Source organism: Bison bison, unplaced genomic scaffold, assembly GCF_000754665.1.
Source record: "Bison bison bison isolate TAMUID 2011002044 unplaced genomic scaffold, Bison_UMD1.0 scf7180017864093, whole genome shotgun sequence".
Taxonomy (NCBI): Eukaryota; Metazoa; Chordata; class Mammalia; order Artiodactyla; family Bovidae; genus Bison; species Bison bison.
Window position 1 is genome coordinate 1,681,357 of NW_011494665.1, and position 27,068 is coordinate 1,708,424.

Here is a 27,068-nt window from a genome sequence, read left to right on the forward strand (position 1 = left end):
TTTTTTTATTTGGATGCCTTTTATTTCTTTTTCTTTCTTAACTACTCTGACTATAACCTCAAGTGGTATGTTGAATGAAAACAGTGAGTGAAGGCATTTTTGTCTTGTTCCTGATCTCAGAGGAAAAGATCTCATTCTTTCATAATTGAATATGATGCTAGTTGTGGACTTGTCGTCAGTGTTCTTTATTATGTTGAGGTACTTTCCTTTACCGTTTTTATTGTAAATAGATGTTGAAGTTTTCAAATGGTTTTTCTTCATCTGAAGAGATGATCATAGGCTTTTATCCTTTCTATAGTTGTTCTGGTATGTCACATTGATTTTACAGATGTTAGACCATTCTTGCATCCCTGGAATAAATTCTACTTGATAATAAAATACAGTCCTTTTAGTGTATTATTGAATTTAGTTTGTTAATGTTTTGTTAAGGATAGTTGCATCTCTTTTCATCAGTTATTAGCTTGTAACATTCTTTTCTTGGAGTGCCCTTACATCATTTTGTAAGGGTATCAGGGTAGTACTGACCTCATAAAATGTGTTGATTGGTTCTTTCCTTCTCCTGTTTTTGGAAGTGTTTCAGGATTTGTATTGGTTCTTCTATGTTGTTTGGTAGAATTCACCAGTGAAGCTAACTGTTTCTGTGGTTTTTGTTGCTGTTGTTAGGAGGATTTAACTGATTCAGTCTCCAGATTTTCTGTTTTTTCACGATTCAGTCTTGGTAGTAAGATATGTGTATGCAGGAATTCATCTGTTTCTTTTAAGTTGTCCTATTGATTGGCATATAATTGTTTGCAGTAGTATCATATGATCTTTTGTGTTTTTGAGGTATCTTTATAATGTCTCCTTTTTAATTTTATTTTATTAGAGTTTTCTTTTTTGGTTGAGTCTAGCTAAAGCTTTGTTCTGTTTATATTTTTTAAAAATCCATTCTTAGTTTCATTGACCTTTTCTTTTGTCATTTTAGTGTGTATTTCATTTATTTCCAATCTGATCTTTGTTACTTTTTCCCTTTTGTGGCCTTAATATTTATTTAATTCCTTCAGTTATAAAGTTAGGGTATTTATTTGAGATTTTTCTTGGTTTGTTAATGTAGGCATTTAATTGCTATGAACATCCCTCTTAGAACTGCTTTTGTGGCATCCCATAAATTTTTGTATGTTGCTTTTTTATTTGTTTTAAGATTTGTGTTTTTCTTTAATATGTATTATTTATTTATTTGGCTGCACTGGGTCTTAGTTGTGGCATATAGACCCTTAGTTGCGGCCTGTGGGGTCTAGTTTCCCAACCAGAGACTGAACATGGGCCCCCTGCTTTGGCAGTGCAGAGGCTTAGCCACTGGACTACCAGAGAAATCCCTCAGATTTGTTTTACATATCTCTTTGATTTCTTCATTGACCCTTTGGTTGTTCAGTAGCACTGTTGTTCAATCTCCACATATTTGTAAATTTTCTAGTTTTCTTCTTCTGATTAACTTGTACTTCAGTACTGTTATGGTGGGAAAATGCTTGATATTACTTCAGTTTTCTAAATTTTTTAAGATTTTTGTGGCCTAACATATGATCTGTCCTGGAGAATATTCCATGTACACTTGAGAATAATATGTATCTTGTTGCTTTGGGCTGGAATATTTTGTATATATGTTAAGTCCACCTTGTGCTGTGCTTAGTCACTCACTCTGACTCTCTGTTACCCCTTGGAGTCTAGCCCACCAGGATCCTCTGTCCACAGGGATTCTTCAGGCAAAAATACTAGAGTGGGTTGCCATGCCCTCCTCCTGGGAATCTTCCAAACCCAGGGATCAAACCCTGGTCTCCCATATTACAGGTGGATTCCTTTACCATCTGAGCCATGAGGGAAGCCCTAGGTCCACCTTAGGTGTTTAATTAGAAGTCCACCCCTTGCCTGCAGAAGGAAATGGCAACCCACTCCAGTATTCTTGTATGGAAATCCCATAGACAGAGGAGCCTGGCAGGTTACAGTCCATGGGGCCACAGTGTTGGACACAGCTGAGCAGATTCACTTCTTCATGTGTAATCTTTAGGGTTTTCTACATATAAGATCATGTTGTCAGTGAATAGGGATAATTTTACTTCTTCCTAATTTGAATGTCTATTTCTTTTTCTTGCCTACTTGCTCTGCCTAGAACCTCTAGTATAATATTTACTAGAAGTGGCAAAAGTGGACATTATTTGTAATTCTAGGGGAAAAACTTTTAGTCTTTCACCACGAAATATGTTGTTAGTTGTGGGTTTTTCATATATAGCTTTTATCATAGTGAGTTTCCTTCTATTTCTTGTTCATTAAGTGTTTTTATTATAAAAAGATGTGGAATTTTGTTATTTTATTGCATCAATGGAGATGATTTTGGGGTTTTTTTCCTTTATTCTATTAAGGTGACATACCATATTGATTAATTTTTGTCTGTTGACCCATTCTAAAATTCCAGGAATAAATCCCACTTGGTCATAGTGTATAAACCTTTTAATGTATGACTTTGGTTTGCTTGTATTTTGTTCAAGATTTCTATGTCAGTATTTGTAAAGGATTTTTGTAATTTTCTTGTAGTGTCTTTTTACCTGTCTTTGGTATCTGTGTAAATGTTTACAAAATATGTTCTGAATGCCAAAAAAAAAAAAACCCCTTGAGGCTACAGCTATGATGATAATCAGATAATAGGCCTTTTTCTTGGAAGGACTGGACATTTCTGTCTGCTGCCTCTTTTCTCTGCCCTGGGGGAGGGAGAGGGGTAGCTAGGTAAAAACTGTTTCTCTGTTAGTATCACTTCCCGACCCAGGATGCAAACCTGTGTCTCCTGCATTGATAGGCAGATTCTTTACCATTGCACCACCTGGGAAGCCCCTCAGTTTCCTCTTAGTCATGGCTTTCTCTGGCCAGCTTCTCCCCTGACAGGCATGACTTTCCAGGATGTGCTTGTGAGCATCCTCCTCCCAGGCTCTGTCTGGTGCATCCTCCATCCTTCCCTCCATGTCTTCACTTTCTTTTGGAGGAGTTTTTTCTTTTGAAGGGCTTCCCTGGTGGCTCAGAAGGTGAGGAGTCTGCCTGCAATGCAGAAGACCCAGATTCGATCCCTAGGTCGGAGGGATACCCTGGAGACAGGAATGGCAACCCATTCCAGTATTCTTGCCTGGAGAATCCCATGGACAGAGCCTGCTGGGCTACAGTGCACAGGGTCGCAAAGAGACACGACTCACCAATCAACATTTCATTTTTTCATTTCAGAGGATCTGTGATCAGGGGCTCTGCCGCCCATGAGAGCTAGGTGATGAAGGGATGTTCCCTGGTTGGCAGTTGCCAAAACCAGGGCTCCAATCATGTGCACAAGGTCCTTTGCAGGGGATACAATTGACCTGGAGTGAAACAGAGGGATAATACAAAAAAGGCACTTAAAAGTCTCCAGTCTTTGGAGAGTATTTTAGTCTGCCCCTGCCCGTGAAGATGTGTGTTACGTTAGATGCCTGATCCTCAGTTCAGAGATTTAAGATAATTAAATGGCCCCTTACACAGAAAGCTGAATTTAGAAAAGGTAGAGGAACCAGAGATCAAATTGCCACCATCCGTTGGATCATCAACAAAGCAAGAGAGTTCCAGAAAAACACCTACTTCTGTTTTATTGACTATGCCAAAGCCTTTGACTGTGTGGATCACAACAAACTGTGGAAAATTCTTCAAGAGATGGGAATACCAGACCACCTAACCTTCCTTTTATGAAATCTGTATGCAAGTCAGGAAGCAACAGTTAGAACTGGACATGGAACAACAGATGGGTTCCAAATAGGGAAAGGAGTACGTCAAGGCTGTATATTGTCACCCTGCTCATTTAACTTATATGCAGAGTACATCATGAGAAACACTGGGTTGGATGTAGCACAAGCTGGAATCAAGATTGCTGGGAGAAATATCGATAACCTCAGATAAAACGCAGATGACACCACCCTTATGGCAGAAAGCAAAGAAGAACTAAAGAGCCTCTTGATGAAACTCAAAGAGGAGTGAAAAAGTTGGCTTAAAGTTCAACATTCAGAAAACTAAGATCATTGCATCTGGTCCCATCGCAAATAGATTGGCAAATAGATGGGGAAACAGTGGAAACAGTGACAGAGTTTATTCTGGGGGGGGGCTCCAAAATCACTGCAGATGGTGACTACAGCCATGAAATTAAAAGACACTTGCTCCTTGGAAGAAAAGTTATTATCAACCCAGACAACATGTTAAAAAGCAGAGACATTGCTTTGCCAACAAACGCCATCTAGTCAAGGATATGGTTTTTCCAGTAGTCATGTATTGATGTGAGAGCTGGAGTATAAAGAAGGCTGAGCACCGAAAATTGATGCTTTTGAACTGTGGTGTTGGAGAAGACTCTTGAGAGTCCCTTGGACTGCAAGGAGATCCAACCGGTCCTTCCTAAAGGAGATCAGTCCTGAATATTCACTGAAAGGACTGATGCTGAAGCTGAAACTCCAGTATTTTAGTTTCAGTTTGGCTACATGATGCAAAGAACTGACTTTTGAGAAGACCCCGATGCTGGAAAAGATTGAAGGTGGAAGGAGAATGGGATAAAAGAGGATGAGATGATTGGATGGCATCACTGACTCAAGAGACATGAGCCTGAGTAAACTCTGGGAGTTGGTGATGGACAGGGAGGCCTCGCGTGCTGCAGTCCACAGGGTTGCAAAGAGTCGGACAGAACTGAGCAACTGAACTGAACTACACAGAAGAACTTGAATGTGCCCTGGGAGATTAGCCACAGTGAATCCATGCAAACATTTAAGAAATGTTTCTCAGTTTGTGTCTCATGGACAAAAGCCCCATTGGCTTTCAGAACTATATGTTTTGGGGGCCCATGTCTCACTCAGGTCCAGGTCTTAATAGTTGGGTAGCCAGGTATGGCGGAGAAGGCGATGGCACCCCACTCCAGTACTCTTGCCTGGAAAATCCCATGGACGGAGGAACCTGGTAGGCTGTAGTCCATGGGGTCGAGAAGAGTCGGACACAACTGATTGGCTTCACTTTTACTTTTCACTTTCATACATTGGAGAAGGAAATGGCAACCCACTCCGGTGTTGTTGCCTGGAGAATCCCAGGGACGGGGGAGCCTGGTGGGCTGCCGTCTGTGGGGTCACACAGAGTCGGACATGACTAAAGCGACTTAGCAGCGGCAGCCAGGTATGGGGTTCAAATCTTCTTCTCCTTGGGGAGAAGCTTATAATTGTGAGTGCCCTCCTAATTGTTGGTTGTTGTTCAATGAGTGAGATTTGCTGTAAGATGTGCAACCTCTCCTCATTTTGATGTGATTTTTTTCTTGTTAGCCCAGTGTGTATGAGTTGCTGAGCTACTTTTAGAGTTCTTGCAGAGGGAATTTTTCTTCATGTAGCTGTAGGTTCCATGTGTATCTGGAAGGAGGTGAGTTCAAGGTCTTCTTCATCTGCATCATGAACCGATATCCCTACATACATTATTTGTTTTCTTGTCTGTTTATTATTGAATCATATGAAATTTCCATTTTTCTCCAGCTCTGTTAGCTGAAAGAACCTAGAAAGTGATATCCCACCGGTCATGAACATACTTAGTGTATACAGTTTGGTTTCTAAATACCATTTCCCACTAAGAGAAACTAAGCTATGGAGAAGTGGCTGATGGAGGGATGGGTCAGGGAAAGCACAAAATGAGCCTGAAACATTGTGTTTATACCAGTTTTGCTGCAAGTTAGTATGGAAATAATGTTTGACTGAAATGATAAATAGCCAAATTAACCTGTATTCTAGGAAAGGGCATCCCACTCCAGGATTCTTACCTGGAAAATTCCATGGACAGAGGAGCCTAGTGGGCTACTGTCCATGGGGTCACAAAGAGTTGGACATGTGCATGCATGTGCACACACATGCAAAAATGTAAACTTCAAATTGCACTTCTACCACATATAAAAATTAACCAAAATGAATTAGACCTAATTGTGAAACTTAAAACTATAAAAGTTTCAAATAAGACAAAGGAGAAAATATTTATGACCTTTGGTTAGGCAGAGATTTCTTACAACAGAAAAAGCACAGTCCATAAAAGAAAAAGATTGATAAATGGAACATTTTAAAAATTAAAAATTTTGGCTCTTTAAAAAACAGTTACAGGAATTAAAAGATAAGCCACAGACTGGGAAGAAGTACTTGCACATCTCCTATATGATAAAGGACTTGTACACAGAAATATTATAAGGTCTCAAAACTTAATGATAAGCAGAACAAAACTTTTTATCAATCAATTAAAAATGAGCAAGATTTAGATAGCACCTCACCAAAGAAGATTTATGGGTAACAATAAGCACACTAAAAGAATTACAACATCATTAATCATTAGGAAAGTGAAAATTAAAGTCACAGTAAGATACCACTACATACCTGTCAGAATAACTAAAAAAAATTTAATCGCTAATGTCAAATACTGATAAGGATTCAGAATAACTTCAACTTTTATACCTTGTTGATGGGAGTGCAAAAGGGTACAACCACTTTGGAAAACAAGTAGTGACTTATATTCTTAAATATATCTTACTGTAGGACACAGCAATCGCACTCCATTTCATTTATCCATGTTAAATAAAAATACATGTTCACACAAAAACCTGTACTTGAATGGTTATAGCAGCTTTATTCATAATCTCTACAAATGGGAAATTAAATTTCTAAATGGATAGACAAACTAGTATATCATATAATGGGCTTCCCTGCTGGTAAAGATGGTAAAGAATCTGCCTGCAGCGCAAGAGACCTGGGTTCGATCCCTGAATTGGGAAGATCCTCTGGAGAAGGGAATGGCAACCCACTCCAGTATTCTTACCTGGAGAATTCCATGGACAGAGGAGCCTGGCAGGCTACAGTCAACAGAATTGCAAAGAGTCAGACACAACTGAGCAACTAACACGTTCGTGATGGAATATTTCACAGCATTATAAAGTGAAGAACTACTGATAGACTCAACATCATGAGTGACTCTCAAATGCAGTATGCCAAATGAAAGAAGGCTACCTACTGTATAATTCCATTTATGTGATACTTTTTTTTTTTTTAACTTTACAATATTGTATTAGTTTTGCCAAATATCGAAATGAATCCACCACAGGTATACCTGTGTTCCCCATCCTGAACCCTCCTCCCTCCTCCCTTCCCGTACCATCCCTCTGGGTCGTCCCAGTGCACCAGCCCCAAGCATCCAGGATCATGCATTGAACCTGGACTGGCGACTCGTTTCATACATGATATTATACATGTTTCAGTGCCATTCTCCCAAATCTCCCCACCCTCTCCCTCTCCCTCTCCCACAGAGTCCATAAGACTGATCTATACATCAGTGTCTCTTTTGCTGTCTCGTACACAGGGTTATTGTTACCATCTTTCTAAATTCCGTATATATGCGTTAGTATACTGTATTGGTGTTTTTCTTTCTGGCTTACTTCACTCTGTATAATAGGCTCCAGTTTCATCCATCTCATTAGAACTGATTCAAATGTATTCTTTTTAATGGCTGAGTAATACTCCATTGTGTATATGTACCATAGCTTTCTTATCCATTCATCTGCTGATGGGCATCTAGGTTGCTTCCATGTCCTGGCTATTATAAACAGTGCTGCAATGAACATTGGGGTACACATGTCTCTTTCCCTTCTGGTTTCCTCAGTGTGTATGCCCAGTAGTGGGATTGCTGGATCATAAGACAGTTCTATTTCCAGTTTTTTAAGGGATCTCCACACTGTTCTCCATATGTGATACTCTTGAAAAGGAAAGACCATGGGACTAAAGAACAGGGCCTGGAGTTGGGAGATGGGTTTGGCTATAAAGAGACGTAAAGAAATTTTGTGGAATGATGAAACTGTTCTATATCTTGATTGTAACATGACTTATGCATTAGTCAAAACTTGTGGAACTCACTTAAAAGGGATGATTTTTTTACTGTTTGTAAATAATACATGAATTTAAAAAGTGTGCTGGGGATGGGGCAAAAAACATGTATACTGATTTTGTGGTATATTCCATGCTAAGTTTCTTTCCTACCTTGAATCCAAGTGAAAGAATTTACAATGACAGTATTTTATTTCTTAAAGATCATCTATAAATCCAGATAATTTTTTGCCTCACAACTCTTTTGTTGCCTTTTCGTTCATAGTTCTCTTATATAAGTGATAGGTTCATAATTTTCATATACAAATGACTATTCACATGGGTAGCTAAATTTGTAAACAGTATTATGACAAGTGGGGCTTCCCAGGTGGCACGGTGGTAAAGAATCCACCTACCAATGCAGAAGATACAAGAGACGCTGGTTCAATTCCTGGGCCAGGAAGATCTCCTGAAGTAGGAAATGGCAACACACTCCAGTATTCTTGCCTGGAAAATCCCATGGACAGAGGAGCCTGATGGTTTACAGTCCACAGAGTCTCAAAGAGTGGGACATGACTGCAACTGAGCAGACACACACATTATAACAAGTATAGCTTTTGATTTCTTAGCATTTCAGTGTTTATATGTAGAAATATATAGTTGATATCCCATTTTTAATCTTTTTCCATTTTGTCTTTGGTGAACAGTCTACTCTGCTTGACTTTGTTTTGTGTTTTAACGTCTTAGTAATATTATCTTTAGCCAATGTAACAAAGGTTGTAGAATCCTATTCAGAATTTTAGTGGCTGTCTATTCACTGAAAATATAGTGCAGGTTGCTAGGTGAGACTTTCATTTGCTTTTTGAATTCCAGCTACACTGTGGAAGCTACCTTTGTCACCAAATGACTTAAAACTAGTACGTGTTCTAATCTGTGAATTCCCAAGTTGTTTCTCCACCATTTACTATGAACAATGTCTAATAATCCATTAGCATTTAAAACTTGTTCTGAGTCACATCTATAATCAACCAGCAACAACAACAAAAAAAAACAAGATTAATGAAGCTTATCTTTGTTATAGGAAGACTAGAGACAAAAAATACACACACATATATATATATGTAAATACACACACATATATATAATTCCATTAAAAGTTTTGCAAGTGGGATCCAGGTATTAAAATAAATATTCTTGTGCCAGTACCATACTGTTACATTGACTATGGCTTTGTAGTATAGCCTGAAGTCTGTAGTATAGTATGAAGCCTGATTTCTCCACCTCTGTATTTCTTTCTCAGTAATGCTTTGGCTATTCGTGGTCTTGTTTCCATTCAGATTGTAAAATGTTTTGTTCTAATTCTGTGAAACATGCCATTGGTAATTTGATAGGGATTGCATTGAATCTGTAAATTTCTCTGGGTAGTCATTTTCACAATATTGATTCTTCCAGTCCAAGAACATGGTATATCTGTTTGTATCATCTTTATTTCTTCTTTGGAGAAATGTCCATTTAGATCTTTTGCTCATTTTTTTATTAGGTTGTTTGGTATTTTTTTACTGAGTTGTATGAGCTCTCTGCATATTTTGGAGAGTTTTGTATCATGCTACCTTAGATGAATTCACTTACCAGTTCTAGTAGTTTTTGTATGGAGTCTTTATATATAGATATATCATGTCATCTGCATCTAATGACAATTTTACCTCTTCCCTACCAATTTGAATACCTTTTCTTTCTCTTAGCTGATTGCTGTTGCTAAGATTTCCAATACTATGTTGAAGAAAAGTGGTAAGAGTGGGCATCTTTGTCTTGTTACAAATTTTAGTGGCGAGGCTTTCAGCTTTTCACTGTCAAGCATTATATTGAATGTAGGCTTGTCATAAATAACTTTTATTATGTTGATATGTTCCCTCTGTACCCACTTTGGTAAGAGATTTTATCATGAATGGATGTTTAATTTTACTGAATGCTTTTTCTGCATCTTATCAATGATCATACGGTTTTTGTCTTTTAGAGATGATGTGATATATCACATTGATTATGTTGTACCATCCTTGTGACTTTGGAATGAATCCAGGTTGATCTTGTTGTATAATCTTTTTTTATGTATTATTGGATTAAATCTCATTACTTTGATAATGTAATATCAATGTAATTTAAGGCCAGTTTTATTTACATATGTTAATTAATATACAATGCAAAAATCTCCTGTAGTGTGATTACAGCAGCTTGAGCAACATGCTTTATTTTTGTGTCAAAAGTGTTTTATTGTCCTTATAAACTCACCTACCAAGATGAGGAATCAAAAACCTTCCAGCTCTCCTCTATCAAATTTCACATGAAGGACCTATAACTGTTGGGAAAACCTCTTACTCTAAAACTCATATTTCTCAATGTTCCTGACCTGCCAAGAGAGACATTACTTAACTCCCTTTAAATTATAGGATTCCTCTTTAGTTCCTCTTCACTTTCTGCCATTAGGATGGTATCATCTGCATTTCTGAGGTTATTGATATTTCTCCCAGCAGTCTTGATTCCAGGTTGTGATTCCTCCAGCCCAGCATTTTGCATGATGTACTCTGGGTATAAGTTAAACAAGCAGGGTGACAGTATACAGCTTGACATACTCCTTTCGCTATTTGGAACCAGTCTGTTGTTTCATGTCCAGTTCTAACTGTTGCTTCTTGACCTGCATATAGGTTTCTCAGGAGGTAGGTAAGGTAGCCTGGTAGTCCCATCTCTTGAAGAATTTTCCACGGATTGTTGTGATCTACACAGTCAAACGCTATTGTATAGTCAGTGAAGCAGAAGTAGATGTTTTTCTGGAATTCTCTTACTTTTTCTGTGATCCAACAGATGTTGGAAATTTGATCTGATTCTTCTGCTTTTTACATCTGGAGGTAAAAGCTTGTACATTGGAAAGTTTGTGATTCATGTACTGTTGAAACCTTGTTTGAAGGATTTTGAGCGTTACCTTGCTAGCATGTGAAATGAGTGTAATTATATGATAGTTTGAACATCCTTTGGCATTGACCTTCTTTGAGATTGTAATGAAAACTGACCTTTTCCAGTTCTGTGGCCATCGCTGAGTTTTCTAAATTTGCTGGCATATTGAGTGCAGCACTTTAACAGTATCATCTTTTAGGATTTGAAATAGCTCAGCTAGAATGCCATCACTTCCACTAGCTTTGTTCTTAATAATTCCTAAGGCCCACTTGACTTTACACTCCAGGATATCTGGCTGTAGGTGAGTGACCACACTATTATGGTTATCTGGGGTGTTAAGACCTTTTTTGTACAGTTCTTCTGTGTATTCTTGCAACCTCTTCTTAATATCTTTTGCTTTCGTAAAGCAGTTATCTTCCAATAAAAATAGGAAGAAAGGGAAAAAAAAAAATAAAGCCTCCATAAAATCCTAATAGTATGGAGTTCAGAGAGCTTCCAGGTTGCTGAGCAATTCAAAGTACAAGGACAGTGATACGCCCAGAGAGGCTAGGGCTGTCGCGAATCAGACCTGAGAGAAGAGGTAATGGGGACCTCCCGTTTGTAGGACATGACTTGTGGGTAACCTGGAAACTTACTGTTTTCAGGTGACATCTGAAATTGAGTGAAGGCAGTCTTTTGGGACTGAGTCCTTAATCTGTGGGATTTAATAGTGTCTCCAGGTGGATGGTGTTAGAATTAAGTTAGTTTTAGGACACCGAGCTGGTGTAAAGAGAATTTGTTGGTGTGGTGAAAAACTTCCACACATATGATGACCAGAGGTGTCAGCAGTCATGTTCTGTGTAAAAGGAGGTACACTGGAAAGAAACAGTAGGGAAGCACTGGGTTTTTCCCACATTAAAAGGAAAATAGGTTCTTTTTCTGAAGAGGAGCCTAAAAAGCACTTTACATTATACATACAGGCATATCACAGAGATCCTGCAGGTTTGGTTCCAAACCACTGCAATGAAGTGAATATTGCAGTAAAGGGAGTCACACGGAGGCCTTTTTTCCCAGTGCTTATAAAAGTTATGTTTGCACTATAATGTAGTCTGTTAAGTGTGCAATAGCATTATGTCTTTTTTAAATGTACATACCTGAATAAAAGTATTATATTGTCAAAAAAATCCAACCATCATCTGAATCTTCAACAGGTTGTTATCTTTTTGCTGTCAGAGTCTTGCCTTTATGTTGACAGCTGCTGACTGATCAGGGTGGTGGCTGTAGTTTGGAGCAGTTGAGGCAATTTCTGAAGACAAAGCAGCAGTGCAGTTTGCTACATCTTTGTTCCTTTTACGAGTGATTTCTCTGCAGCATGAACTACACTTTTTTTTTTTCATGCAATGACATTTTACCCACAGAACTTCTTTCGAAATAGGAGTCAATCCTCTCAAATCCTGCCACTGCCTTAGTAACTAAGTTTATGTAATACTCTAATTTCAGCAGAATCTTCACAGCATATTCACCAGGAGTAGATTCCATCTCAAGAAGCCACTTTTCTTTTCTCATCTGTGAGAAGCAACTCCTCATCTGTGAAAATCGTGTAAGACTGCAGTTCAGTCACACCTTCAGGTCCCCCTTCTAATTCTAGTTCTCTTGCTGTTTCCACCACATCTGTAGTACACTACCTACAATGAAGTCTTGAACCCCTCAGAGTCATCCATAAGGGTTGGCTATGTCTTCCAAACTTCTATTAATGTTGACATTTTGACCGCCTCCTATGAACCATGAATGTTCTTAATGGGATCTAGAATCTTTTCCAGAAGGTTTTCAGTTTCCTTTGCCAGGTTACGTCAGAGGATCACTGTCTGTGCAGTTGTAGCCTTATGAAATGTATTTCTTAAATGATAAGATTTGAATGTGGAAATTTCTCCTTGATTAGTGAGAAATCTCTCATTGATCCCAGTATCCATAGGATATTACACTAGCAGGCATGAAAATAACAATCTCATTGTGTATCTCGGTCAGAGCTCTTGGGTTCAGTTCAGTTCAGTTGCTCAGTTATGTCCGACTTTTTGCAGCCCCATGGACTGAAGCATGCCAGGCCACCCTGTCTATCACCAACTCCCAGAGTTTACTCAGACTCATGTCCATTGAGTCATTGATGCCATCTAACCATCTCATTCTCTGTCGTCCCCTTCCCTTTCTGCCCTCAATCTTTTCCAGCATCAGGGTCTTTTCAGATGAGTCAATTCTTCCCATCAGGGGGCCAAAGTATTAGAGTTTCTACTTCAGCATCAGTCCTTCCAATGAATATTCAGGACTGATCTCCTTTAGGATGGACCGGTTGGATCTCCTTGCAGTCCAAGGGACTCTCAAGAGTCTTCTCCAACACCACAGTTCAAAAGCATCAATTCTTCGGTGATCCAACTCTCACATCCATACATGACTACTGGGAAAAACAGCTTTGACTAGATGGACCTTTGTTGGCAAAGTAATGTCTCTGCTTTTTAATATGCTGTCTAGGTTGGTCATAACTTTTCTTCCAAGGAACAAGCATATTTTAATTTCATGGCTGCAGTCACCATCTACAGTGATTTTGGAGCCCAAAAAAATAAAGTCAGCCACTGTTTCCACCGTTTCCCCATCTATTTGCCATGAAGCGATAGGACTGGATGCCATGATCTTAGTTTTTTGAATGTTGAGCTTTAAGCCAACTTTTTCACTCCTCTTTGACTTTCATCAAGAGGCTCTTCAGCTCCTCTTCACTTTCTACCATAAGGGTGATGTTATCTGCATATCTGAGGTTATTGATATTTCTCCCAGCAGTCTTGATTCCAGCTTGTGCTTCATCCAGCCCAGCATTTCTCACAATGTACTCTGCATATAAGTTAAATAAGCACGGTGACAGTATACAGCCTTGACGTACTCCTTTCACTATTTGGAACCAGTCTGTTGTTCCATGTCCAGTTCTAACTGCTGCTTCTTGACCTGCATACAGATTTTTCAGGAGGTGGGTCAGGTGGTCTGGTATTCCCATCTCTTGAAGAATTTTCCACAGTTTGTTGTGATCCACACAGTCAAAGGCTTTGGCATAGTCAATAAAGCAGAAATAGACATTTTTCTGGAACTCTTGCTTTTTCGATAATCCAGTGGATGTTGGCAATTTGATCTCTAGTTCCTCTGCCTTTTGTGAAACCAGCTTGAACATCTGGAAGTTCACGGTTCACATACTGTTGAAGCCTGGCTTGGAGAATTTTGAGCATTACTTTAAACTGATAGTGGCACACAAATGAGTTCCACAGAAAATGCCAGGAATGTTCAGAATCTCTAAGACAAATGGACAGAAACGACTAAATTCTCTCTGTTAATATCATGGAGCAGATATTTAAAACAGAGCACCTTCCATGTTATAACCAACAGGGAAAGAAATGGTTATGTCTAAATTAGAACTAAAATCAGACTTGACTAAGAACTAGGAAAACAGTTTCTCACATGATTATCTTATCTATGATGGTGTCATTCATCTTAGGTATCAGCATTGCAAAATCAGGGAATTAATTTGATTCTTTTAGGGAGACTGTAATTGATGGGATGTATTCAGGGTTTACCATCTTCCTGGTGGCTCAGATGGTAAAGAATCCACCTGCAGTACAGGAGACCCACGTTCTGTCGCTGGGTTGGGAAGATTCCCTGGAGAAGGGAGTGGCTACCCACTCCAGTGTTCTTGCCTGGACAGGAGCCTAGCTGGCTACGGTCCATGGGGTCACAAAGAGTCGTACACAACTGATCCACTAACAGTATCACTTTTTTTTTTCCCATTCAGGGTTGCATTTATTTGAAGGAGTAAAACATTGAAGGTGACCCTGAGGGTGTGTGTGCGTGTGGTTTTGTTTGTTAACTTCAGGGTGCCAAGTATACTCTTTCACCACTACTGCCCCTTGTATGCTTGCTTACCCTTTTAGCACCAGGGTAAGATACTAGTTTTGCTTCCATTCCTGTGTTAGCTAAATGAAAGCTTTTATGTTATCTGTTTAATTAGTTTGGTTAAATCTTTAATAAAGTGTAAACCAAATTTTATTTCATATAGACTGCTTGGTTTCTAGACACGGTTGTTTTCCTGATCTTTTTGACTTTGATAGTAAAGAAATACAGGTTTTGGTTGGTTAAAAAATTCATATTTCTGGTCACAAATCACTTTCTGGATCATTGTTTAAAATGAGAAAAATGATCTTTAGATGTAAGTAGAACAGTCTAGTATCTTTCCTTTCCTTCTTTGTAACTGTTTCCCAAACTTTTTACAACTGCCTTTAAACTTCGTATGACCTAGTTTCTAACTTCACCCGGACTGCTTCAGTCTCCTTTTATTTCTTCTAATTCTCCAATCTCATTTAAACTTTCGTCTTATTCCAGCCATTTCCTCTGCCTGATTTTCCTCTTATTTTCCAGATCCTCTCCTGAGTGTGAGTAACATTTACATTTTAGCTTAATGTTACTTCCTCAGAAAAGCCTTCCCAAATACCTTGCTGTTCATCACATTTTAATTATTTGCCTAGCATTTATTATATTCTGTTGTGTTTTTTTTTTTTTTTCTAGTTTTATTAGTTTTTCTTGTTTCCTTTTTGTATGCCTACCCAGGTAAACTGTCTTATTCCCCACTGTTTCTCAGCACTTGGAACAAGGCCTGGACTTAATGAGTGTTCAGTAATTGTTGAATAAACAAATGAAAGATTCACTAGAAAGAACCAGTCTTCTAATAAGAACTTTGGGTTCTTCAAATACCTTAATTTTTGGACCTCAGTTTTCTCATCTACAAAATGTGTATATTCACATACCTAGTTGTTACAAGATACAATAGACTAGACTTGTTTGGAGAAAGGTAGTATGTCATAATTCATGAAAGAAATATATTCACCTTGCCTTATTTACTAGAACTTTAAGCTGAAATAAAATCAGAGTCGACTGAATGTGGCCCCCTTCTTTATCTCATTTTCTTTTTTCTCCCTTCTTTTCTTCCTTTCCTTTTTATATATCTGCTTGAGATTTTTATCTCACAACAGACATTAGGAACACCGACCCAGTAAGATGAGTGGAAGAAGTAAAAGATGATGGGGAAAAAAAAAAAGATGATGAAACATGATAGAATAAAATAATAAGAATAGGAATTGAATAGGAATTTAGCAAGAAACTGAGGTTTTCATCTTGAATCTCTTTACTAGTTAGTCAGCAAATCAGCTTTGTAGAGCATCACTTCAAATCTGTCAAACATTTCTTGCTTACTTTACGGGATTGACATAAATGATAATATCTGAAAGTATAAACCATTAAGCAAATATACAGCAGTCATTATGATCATATCTGAAATTTAGGTTCCTTCTGCAGAACTGTTGGAGAATGCTAATGAGGCTCTTTCTTATATATAATTACTATAAGGCAATTCCAAAAATTTAGATTTTAAAAATATATGAAAGTACTTAGTAACTCTTGCAACAAAAAGTATACATTAAGATTTAAGTCACTGTTAAAACAAATACTTCTCCCCCCACACAATTTTATTTACCAACCAGGTATGTATATAAATCATCTAATTTTGACATGTAGAACAAGTCACACAGAATAGTTTCTTGCACATAAACCATTTGTTACTGCTTATTTTCTTTGTCCCTAATTAGGAGAGTCACATGAAATGACTAGTTTGGGTTCAAAATTATAGAAAAAGAAAATACATTTGTTTTGTAGATAGACTTTTAAAAATTATCACTCTAAAATGTGAATTTGGGATTTTTGCTGCTTTATGAAATTCAATGGACATGAACTTAGGCAAACTCCAGGAGATGGTGAAAGACAGGGAGAACTGGCATGCTGCAGTTCATGGGGTCTCAGAGTCAGACATGACTTAGTGACTGAACAGTGACAACAACAACATTTTGTTAACTAAGTATTTTTGCATAAATTACTGTGAAGCCAAGTGCATTCTTTATTATATTTATAAAGGTGATTTTTAACTCAAAATAGCATTGCATTCTCTTTTTTTTTTTTTCCCTCTCTCTCGTTTAAATTTTATTATTTATCTTTGGCTGTGCTGGGTTTTCATTGCTGGGAGGGCTTTTCTCTAGTTGCAACAAGTAGGGACTACTCTTGTCCCAGTGCACAGGCTTCTCATTGCAGTGGCTTCTCTTTCACGGAGCACAGAGCATGGGACATGCGGGCCTCAGTAGTTCTGGTGTGTGGGCCCTGTAGTTTAGGTCCCTAGGCTTTAGAGTGCAGGCTCAGCAGTTGTAGCATATGGGCTTAGTTGCTTCACGGCATGTGGGATCTTCCTGGATCAGGGATCAAACCATGTCTCCTGTGAATTTTTTACCATTGAGCCACCAGGGAAGCCCAGTATTGTATTTTCTTAAATTGAGTATGGTTGACCTACTCAACCTCTGTTAGTTGCAGCTGTGCAACTAATTCAATGTGATTTAATGTTTCTACAAATGATTACCACTAAAACAAATGCTTGATAGAGTGATTTTTTTTTCTGTATTTTACAAGAGGAAATTCTCTTGCCTTTGACTATTTTCCATTCTTTTCTAATCACAGCCCAAAGAGCCGATTGATCCAATTAAAGAAAGAGAAGCTGGAATACACTCCAGGAGAACATGAATATGGATTATTCCCAGCCCCCATTCATGTTGGTGAGTACTCAGTATATACAATATATTGCTGAAAAGAAATGGTATTTCTTGAGTTTACGTGAAATGTAATTAATGTCTTTGTGTTCTCATTGTTTCTGTATCTCCAGGAGGTCAAGTCTTTACCATTTAATTTGTAGTCACTCTGAAGAATTTTTCAAACTCTTTTGCTTTCTAGGGGTCAAAATAATGTAAATCTTATTCACTAAAGTGTCAATAAACAACACTCTATCTGTAACATTTGATTCTCTAAGTGAGTCCTCTAGGAAAACCCAACTATTTCATTACTTCAGTTTCTAATGTTTTCTGTGTTCAAAGGGAGATGATTTGTGGATATGTAATAATCAAAGGGGGAAGACCCACTGCTTTTTTGATCATTTATATTCTTGAAAATTGATCAAGGTTTTCTTGTTCTGTTTATTTTTGGAGCAAATGTTAAGTCTTTGTTTAGCATTCCGATAATAATACCTTCCAGAATCTTATCAGATAAGTAAAGTATACCTGTAAGTCATCCTGGATTTCTTTCATTCTTTCCACTCCTCATCCATTCCATCTCCAAGTTTTGTTATTTTTCTCCTTGAATATATCCTGCTTCTCTTCAAATCCCATTGCTGTTATTCAGGTCCATGCCACTATTATCTTTTGCTTGGGCCATTGCAGTAGCCTTCTAACAGATCTGTCTACTTTCATTCTTACTCTTTTCCAATCCACTCTCTACACAGTAAAAGGAAAAGTCATTTTATAATTTAAATCATATTTAAAACCTTTCAGTGACTCACCATTAAACTATTAACTCCTTATCCCAACACTTGGGAATGATCTGGTTCCTGACTACCTCATTAATCTGCCTCTGCTGTTTCCAGATTTCCTTTATTCACTGTATTATGTCATGCTGGTCTTCTTTCAGATTCTAGGCCATTCCAAGCTGTTTATAGCCAAAAGATAATTTTGCTTATTATTACCTTTACCCAAAAAGATCTTCCCACAGTGGATTTCTTCTCATCCTATGAGTACAGGCTAAATGTCAGTACCAGCTTAAATATTATTTTCTTTAAAATTATTTTCCTGATTGTCCTACCAAATAGCATTCTTCACTCTATATCAGTTCTGTATCACAGCACCCTGTTTATTTTTCTATCATCTTTAATTGCTGTATTTATTTACTCGTTTACTAATCTGTCTCCTTCACTAGATTATAAGCTTCAGGAGTATAAGATCATTTGTCTTTCTTTTTCTCCTTTGATTTTCCAGTGCTTGGTGCCTAATAGAAGGTTAGTAAATATTGAATATACAAATGAAAGAAAAGAAGGAGAAATCAGAATAAGTTATTGAATGTAAGAAGAGAATTTTTTTTTTCAAGAACAACTTACTTGTGTAGTAAGATGTTGATCCTGTACTTTTAGTATCCTCTTCACCAGTGACTCTCTTGATTGTGGTGCTCTTCTCTGTGTTATGATTATTTAGTTCCTTTTTTCTCCCCAGAAGGCCCAGCACCAGCAGTGTATTTAAAGCAGCAAGGATAGACAAGTTATGCAATAAAGATTAGTTTGCTTCAGTTATTCTGTATTGGGTGGCTAGAGGACAGTTTAACTATAACATAGCGTTACAAATATACCTTTCCACCTTTCCGGCGCCTGGATCAGGAAAGTTCTCTGGAGTAGAAAATGGCTACCCCCTCCAGCATTCGTGCCTGGAAAATGCCGTAGACAGAGGAGTCCATGGGATCACAAAGAATCAGACACGACTGAGTGACTGAGCACAGCACACACAACATTACAAGATTTAATTCTCAGCTAGATAACTGGAGAAGGAAATGGCAACCCACTCCAGAATTCTTGCCTGGAGAATCCCAGGGACGCAGGAGCCTGGTGGGCTGCCGTCTATGGGGTCGCACAGAGTCGGACACGACTGAAGCGACTTAGCAGCAGCAGCAGATAACTGTACTATTGTTTACTTAAGAAAGGTGAGAGTAAGTTCCATACTCTGGGCTTACTACCAAAGTTCTTTTGAAAGAGCCTTTTGCTTTTAGTAGTGAAATCATGACAGTGGAGAAGATTCTCAACAGATTTAGCTGTTTCCTAGATTCTGCTAGTGATAAACAAGCTTTGAAAATAAGAGGTAACTTTAAAAATTCCATATTAAAAAAAAATGACCATTTTGGTCTCACTGGTTTTCCTCTGGATGGGAAGTTGGCTAATTGATAACTCACATTTTGGGAAAAAGTTCTAACTTTTCAGGTGGATGATAGAGTCAGTTAACTCCAAGGGAGATGAGATGAATGATGGATAGGCCAATATTTATGTCAGATATCTGGCATGAATAGTGTTTAAGAGGTCCAGAATGGAAATCCCTTAATTTAAATAAAGATTTTGACTCTTAAATCCCCACTTTAGTCTCTCGCTAAGACTAATCTGTACTCAGTAGTCTATAAATTAAGTAAATAATGGAAAAACCTAACTCAGTAGTGGGCTTTTTTCCTGTGAAACAAGATTTAACATCAGGCTGTCACAGGACTGATTTCTTTTTGTGGACAGTGTTAATTTGTTGTTCAGATAATCTGTGATTGGGGTACAGAGTGAGGCCTGCCAGCTGTTGGAACAGGCCACTCCCAGCGTCATGTAAACAAAGAGTGTGGCTTTGAGTCAGCCAGGCCTACATCCAGCTCTGCCTTTGCCATATTAGTCATGTGACTAGAATAGTAAAACAAGTAAAATAGTAATGCATCCTGTCATCAGTGGAGTAAGTGGAAAATAATATTTTTTTTAATTTTTAATGAAATCAGGTTTCCTTATCTCCTCAGAGAAATGAATTTCAAAGAAATTTTACTTTTTATAATAAGTACTCATTTAACAAAATATATATTTTACCTTTACATAACTGTGGTGTTGGAGAAGACTCTTGAGAGTCCCTTGGACTGCAAGGAGATCCAACCAGTCCATTCTGAAGGAGATCAGCCCTGGGTGTTCTTTGGAGGGAATGATGCTAAAGCTGAAGCTCCAGTACTTTGGCCACCTTATGAGAAGAGTTGACTCATTGGAAAAGACTCTGATGCTGGGAGGGATTGGGGGCAGGAGGAGAAGGGGATGACAGAGGATGAGATGGCTGGATGGCATCAGCGACTCGATGGATGTGAGTTTGAGTGAACTCCAGGAGTTGGTGATGGACAGGGAGGCCTGGCATGCTACAATTCATGGGGTCTCAAAAAGTCAGACATGACTGAGCGACTGAACTGAACTGAACTGATTTAGTCAATTCATTTTTTATAACAGTTCTACAGTGAGTTCAATGAGGCAAGCATGATGTTTTCAGCACATGGTTTCTATGATAGCTGGATATACCCATACGAAAGGATAAAATAACTCAAATTGATCATCAACCTAAATACAAGAGCTAAAATTATAAAACATAGGAGTAAATTTTTGTGACCTTGCATTAGGTAATAATTTTCTTAAATGTCTGACACCAAAGTCATGTACAATAAAAGGGAAAAAAAGACAAATTAGACTACATTAATATTTAAAATTTTGTACTTCAAAGAACACCACCAAGAAACTAAAGCAACCCACAAAAAGGGAGAAACATTTTCAAATAAGAGGCTTGTATCCAAAATCCCATGTATATAAAGAACTGTTACAACTCAATAATAAAAAGACACACAATACAATTTTTAAGTGAATAAATTATTTGAATTGATATTCCCCCCCAAAAAAGATAGAAATGGTCAATAAGCATATGAAAAGATGATCAACATCATTAGTCATTAGGAAAATGGAATTGAAAATCATAATAAGATACCACTTCACACTCACTGAAATGGCTTTAATTAAAAGATTTATGAGAATGTGAAGAGACTGGAACCCTCATACATTGCTGTGAGAACATGAAATGGTATAACCTCTTTGGAAAACATTTTAATAATTAATCAAGTTAATGACAGATTTAATATAAGACCTAGCAATTCTGTTGCTTAGGTATGTACCCAAAAAATTGAAGGTATATGTCCAGAGACCTCGCTGGCAGTCCAGTGGTTGGGACTCTGTGCTTCTACTACAGGGGACTCAGGTTCCATCCCTGGTCTGTGAACTGAGGTTCTGCATGCCACTCACATAAGCAATATGTGATGTAGCCACACAATGTAATACTGTTGGGCAATAACAAAAATTTAGTTCTGAGACACGTGCCATATAAAATCCCAGGTCTAGGTTTGAATTGAAAATCATGGCATTCCAAGAACCAGGGAGATTGCAAACTGAATTTTTAAAGGCATCAATGTATGCCAATACCAAGAAAATAGAATAATCTGACAAAGATTTTACAGTAGTTATAATTTGTAAAAAACACTTTAACAAACAATTATAAACATACTTAAAACAAAAAGATAGAGCCTTGACAAAGAAATGAAAGGAAAAACAAGTAGAAATTTTAGAATAAAAATAGGCAGTAGCTGAAGTACAATGCTCAGGGATAGAGTCAGCAACAAAATGAAAGATACACAGGGAACAATCAGTGAACTAGATGATGTAATATTACCCAGTATGAACAAAAGAAAAAGTAGACATTAGGAGAGATAGGCTGTGGGACCATAACAAAAGAGCTTATATTTATATTCTTGGTGTCCTGGGAGGAGATAAGAAAGAAGATAGAGATGAAAAAGTGCTTGAGTAAATAAATGGCTTGAAAGCTTCCCAAATTTGGCAGAAGACATAAACCTTCTGATTCAAGAAGATGAGCAAACCCCAAACAGAGTATATGCCAAAGAAATCCAGGCCAAGACATGTTTATCAAACTTCAGCATGCTAAAGACAAAACAGTTTTAAAATAATGAGAGAAATGACTCTGTATGCATAGGTATAAATCAGATCAAATGACAGTGGGTTTCTCATCTGAATTCATGTAAATGGCACATTTTTCAAGTACCTAAAGAAAAACTGTCAAACCAAAATCCTATACCCATTGAAAATATCCCTCCAAGAATTGAGAGGAGCAAAGGCTTCTTAGGTGAAGGTTAACTAAGACGGTTTGTTGCCAGCAAACTTAACCTATGAGTAAAGGAGGTTCTGTAAATGGAAAGAAAGAAACAACCTTGGAACATCAGTAAGGCAGAAAGAATCCAGTCAGCAAAAATATGGGCATTTACAATAGGCTTTCTTTCCTTCTTCTTTTGAATTGAAAGACTTTCCTGACAATCCATTGGGTAAGAATCCATGCTTCCACTGCAGGGAACACAGGTTCTATCCCTGGTCAGGGAACTAAGATCCTGCCTTCCAACTAGTGCAGCAAAAAAAAAAAAAAATTAAAAATAGAACTGCCGTGTGATCCAGCAGTTTCACGTCTGGGAATATATCCAAAGAAAATGAAAACAGTAACTTGGAAAGATGCATGCACACACATGTTCATAGCAGCATTATTTACAACAGCCAAGATATGAAAACAGCCTAAGTGTCCATCAAAGCAGGAATGGATAAAAGAGTTGTTGTATGTATATCAAAGTATAATACATGCATGTGCACACATAAACACAGTGGGATATTATTCAGCCGTAAAAATGAGGAAACCTTGCAGTTTGCAACAACATGGTGGACCTTGAGGGCATTGTGCTAAGTGAAATAAGTCAGACAAATACTGTTTGATCTCACTTTTATATGGAATCTAAAAGTGTGTGTGTGTGTGTGTGTGTGTGTGTGAGTGATAGAAAAGGGGATGACAATATGTGTGGTTACCAGAGTTGAAGGGTTGTGAGAAGAGGAGTGGGAGTAAGTGGTCAAAAGGTACAAACTCCTAATTACAAGATACTTAGGAACTAGGGATATAATCAACAACATGATAACCATAGTTAACACTGTTGTACATATGAAATTGTTAAGAGACTAAATCCTGAGTTCTCATTGCAAGGAAAAAATGTTTTCCTTTTTTTTTCTTTCTCTGTTTACTGTCTTTGTAAGAGATGATGATGCTAACTAAACGTATGGTTGTAGTCATTTCACAACATACATACTCAAACCATTATGCTATACACCTTAAACTTTTACAGTGATATGGCAATGGCACCCCACTCCAGTACTCTTGCCTGGAAAATCCCATGGACGGAGGAGCCTGGTGGGCTGAAGTCCATGGGGTTGCTAAGAGTCGGATCCAACTGAGCGACTTCACTTTCACTTTTCACTTCCATGCATTGGAAAAGGAAATGGCAGCCCGTTCCAGTGTCTTGCCTGGAGAATCCCAGGGACGGGGGAGCCTGGTGGGCTGCTGTCTATGGGGTCGCACAGAGTCGGACACGACTGAAGTAACTTAGCATAGCATCTAAATTATATCTCAAATGAAACTAGAGGAATATTAATTAATGAACCAAGCCAAAAAAAAAAAAAAAAGATTGTGTTTAGGAAGAAGAGAATTCAAAAAACTGAGGAAAGATGATAATATTGCTTAGTAGATATTCCTTAAAAGGAAACAATTAGTGGATATCTCAAAACTTAAGCCATGTAATATATCTTTTCATTTCATTCAAAAATTTAAGACTTTCTCTTTGATCAGGCAGTTTTCTAGATGCTTGTGATACCTCAATAAACAAAATAGTAAAGATCCTTGCCTCTGTGGAGCTGACATTCTTCCAAAGGGGAGACAGAAATCACAATATTCCTGTCTTTCTGAATCTCACCTGTTTTTCCTCAGGCTGATAAAACCAAAAACTTGAATCCTTATCATATTTTGCTTAGTGAAATTTAAACAGTTTCATCTTGTATCTTTTATCATTGTTTATAAACCCTTGGGCACACATTTCACTCAAACAAACACTACCACTGCAACTTTTCTTTGGATGGCATTGGGATCATTTTCATAGAATAACAAAGGAAAAATGAGTAATTCTAATCTATTTATAGAGCAATATTATAACCTAATACTCAGATTATATATAAATGAGCTGAACTTTTTCTGAAGGTCAGTCACCTTATTTAGGGGACAAAAAAGGCCAAGTTTTTGTCAGATTTTAAGGTATCTTGAAAAGAGGTAGAGCCATTATTACCTCTCTCCTTTTTATTGAATAACTCCCTCTCCTTTGGTTTCCTCGTTTGCCTAGCTACTTGATTAACAATAGAATGCTTTTGTGAAATATTCTTCCTCCTATTGTTCATATCTTTTTCATATTAGAACTGGTTTTATAAAAGAAATCATCATGGACCTTTCCCTTTTAGATTTCAAGGTCAACACAATCTCCTGTCGTCTCTTCCTTAAAATGACTTTTTTGGCCCACAAAATGAGTTTTATTTCAAAGGGAAAAAGTAAAGAATTTCTTTGCTCCTTTTCTAATATTCAGTGGCAGGATTTGAGATCTCAAGGTTCAAGTATACAATAAGAAAAATCCACAAAAGATATGATTTCATCTAATTTTCAGGTGAAAGTAATTTTTTTTTCCATTTTAAAAATGAGGATTAGCTAAAACAGTATTTTTTTCAAATGAGGAACTCCTCAATATGTTCTTCTCAGGTATCCTCTCCAGCAGAATTTGACAAGGATCTTTTTAGGTGAGTCTCACATATTAAAAATGAATTACCTGGCTCTGGTTTCAGACATATTAGAGGAAAGTAAAGACTGTCTCATCATTTTTTTCCCCAACTCTTAGTATATGGATTAGAGAAAAGTCAGGGTGAAAGTCGCTCGGTCATATCCAACTCCTTGCAACCCCATGGACTGTACAGTCCATAGAATTCTCTAGGTCAGAATACTGGAGTGGATAGCCTTTGTCTTCTCCAAAGGATCTTTCCAATCCAGGGATCGAAGAGAAATACAAATAATAAAGAAAGGCAACATATAACATCTGTGGAGCTGTTTCTAGGAAAGCTCAAAATGTTGGACAGTGGGGAAAATTGTGTTTTTAAAGTTAGTTGAAATATGAGACTTCCCTGGCTGTTAAGACCCTATGCTTCCACTGTAGAGGGCATGGGTTTGATCCCTCATTGGGGAACTAAGACCCCAGCGTGCTATGTGGCCAAAAAAAAAAAAAAAAAGCTGACATGAATAATGGATGCCTTTCTTTCTAGAAAGAGAAAAGTATTATTTTTAAATGTTCAGAACTTATACTCTGCTCCTTCATACTTTAACAACCTCTTCTCTACAGAAAATACACTAAGAGTTAACCCTTTACATCAAGGGATTTGTCCTGTCTTCTGAGAGCCAATTTTGACTTGCTAAAAAATTACATTTATTTGATTGTTGTTAGAAACAGTACATACTCATAAAAATTCCTAATGTAGAAAGATGTGAATTGAAAGATAAAGTTCCCCTTCCCAGAAACATACTAGTTTAGCATATACCCTTTCAAACTCTTTCAAATACATATATATATACATATATATATGGCTTATTTTTTCCTGATACTTTGTTACCAAATTTTTCAGCATACAGAAATTTGAAGAAACTGATCGCAAAATATCCCATCACACACAAAAAATCCCATCACCTAGGTTTTGTCATTGATATTTGCCTGATTTATCATGTATTTATCCATTTGTTGTTCCATCCTGTTTTTGGATGCACTGCAAAGTAAACTGCAGGGACTGATATACTTCCAGCTAAATATTTCATCATAGTGTCAGAATCAAGATCTCAGTGTTTGTTTATAGGGTTTTTCTTTTGATTTGAATTTACCCTCAATAAAATCCACAAATCTTAAATGTACTTTTGCTCAATTTTTAAATTTTTTCCTACTCCTCTATAATCCAGACCTTTCTCAAGAACATTATCATCATCCCAGAAAGCTCCTTTGTGCCCTTCCTTAGTCATTCCCCACCATATTTAGCCACTTAATGGATTTTTAAAAAAAAAAAGTCAGCCCTAATATTGCTCTAATATTATTCTGCAACTTGGAAAATAAGTTTTCGTGTGAGTAAATATATACCTCACTTCATTTAACAGCTGCACATTCATTATTTAAATACACCAAAGTTTACTTCCTTGTTGTACTTTTTCATTACAGACTTTGTAGTTACACACTCAGCTTTGGTTCCCTGTCAAGAGATGGACTCCAGTCTTCTACCAACTGTAACCTCAGACAGCAGCTTGTTATATTAACCTCCATAAGTTATTTGACTTATATATAACTATAATCCATATTGCTCTGTCATCAGATTTATCAAATGAATAAACTCACTGTATTACATGTTAACATGTAATTGCATGTTAACAAATAACATTTTTATGGAAAATCAGTTCAGTCGCTCAGTCATGTCCGACTCTTTGCAACCCCATGAACCACAGCACGCCAGGCCTCCCTGTCCATACCAACTCCCAGAGTCCACCCAAACCCATGTCCATTGAGTCGGTGTTGCCATCCAACCATATCATCCTCTGTCGTCCCCTTCTCCTCCTGCCCTCAATCTTTCCCAGCATCAGGGTCTTTTCAAATGAGTCAGCTCTTCACATCAGGTGGCCAAAGTATTGGAGTTTCAGCTTCAACATCAGTCCTTCCAATGAACACCCAGGACTGATCTCCTTTAGAATGGACTGGTTGGATCTCCTTGCAGTCCAAGGGACTTTCAAGAGTCTTCTCCAACACCACAGTTCAAAAGCATTAATTCTTCAGCACTCA

General features: G+C 37.6%; 1 protein-coding gene across 8 annotated transcripts in view; it reads left to right on the top strand.

The window, feature by feature from the left end:
• ASH1L (ash1 (absent, small, or homeotic)-like (Drosophila)) overlaps window positions 1–27,068 on the top strand; it is a 210,193-nt gene that overhangs the window by 135,079 nt on the left and 48,046 nt on the right. For all 8 annotated transcript variants that reach the window (XR_825127.1, XM_010838279.1, XM_010838278.1 and 5 more), the window contains one exon: window positions 17,394–17,488. Coding sequence is in view for 7 of the 8 variants with exons in the window: in XM_010838279.1 (XP_010836581.1) it covers window positions 17,394–17,488 (95 nt within the window). In the remaining variant the exon portion in view is untranslated. The remainder of the gene's footprint in view (window positions 1–17,393; window positions 17,489–27,068) is intronic.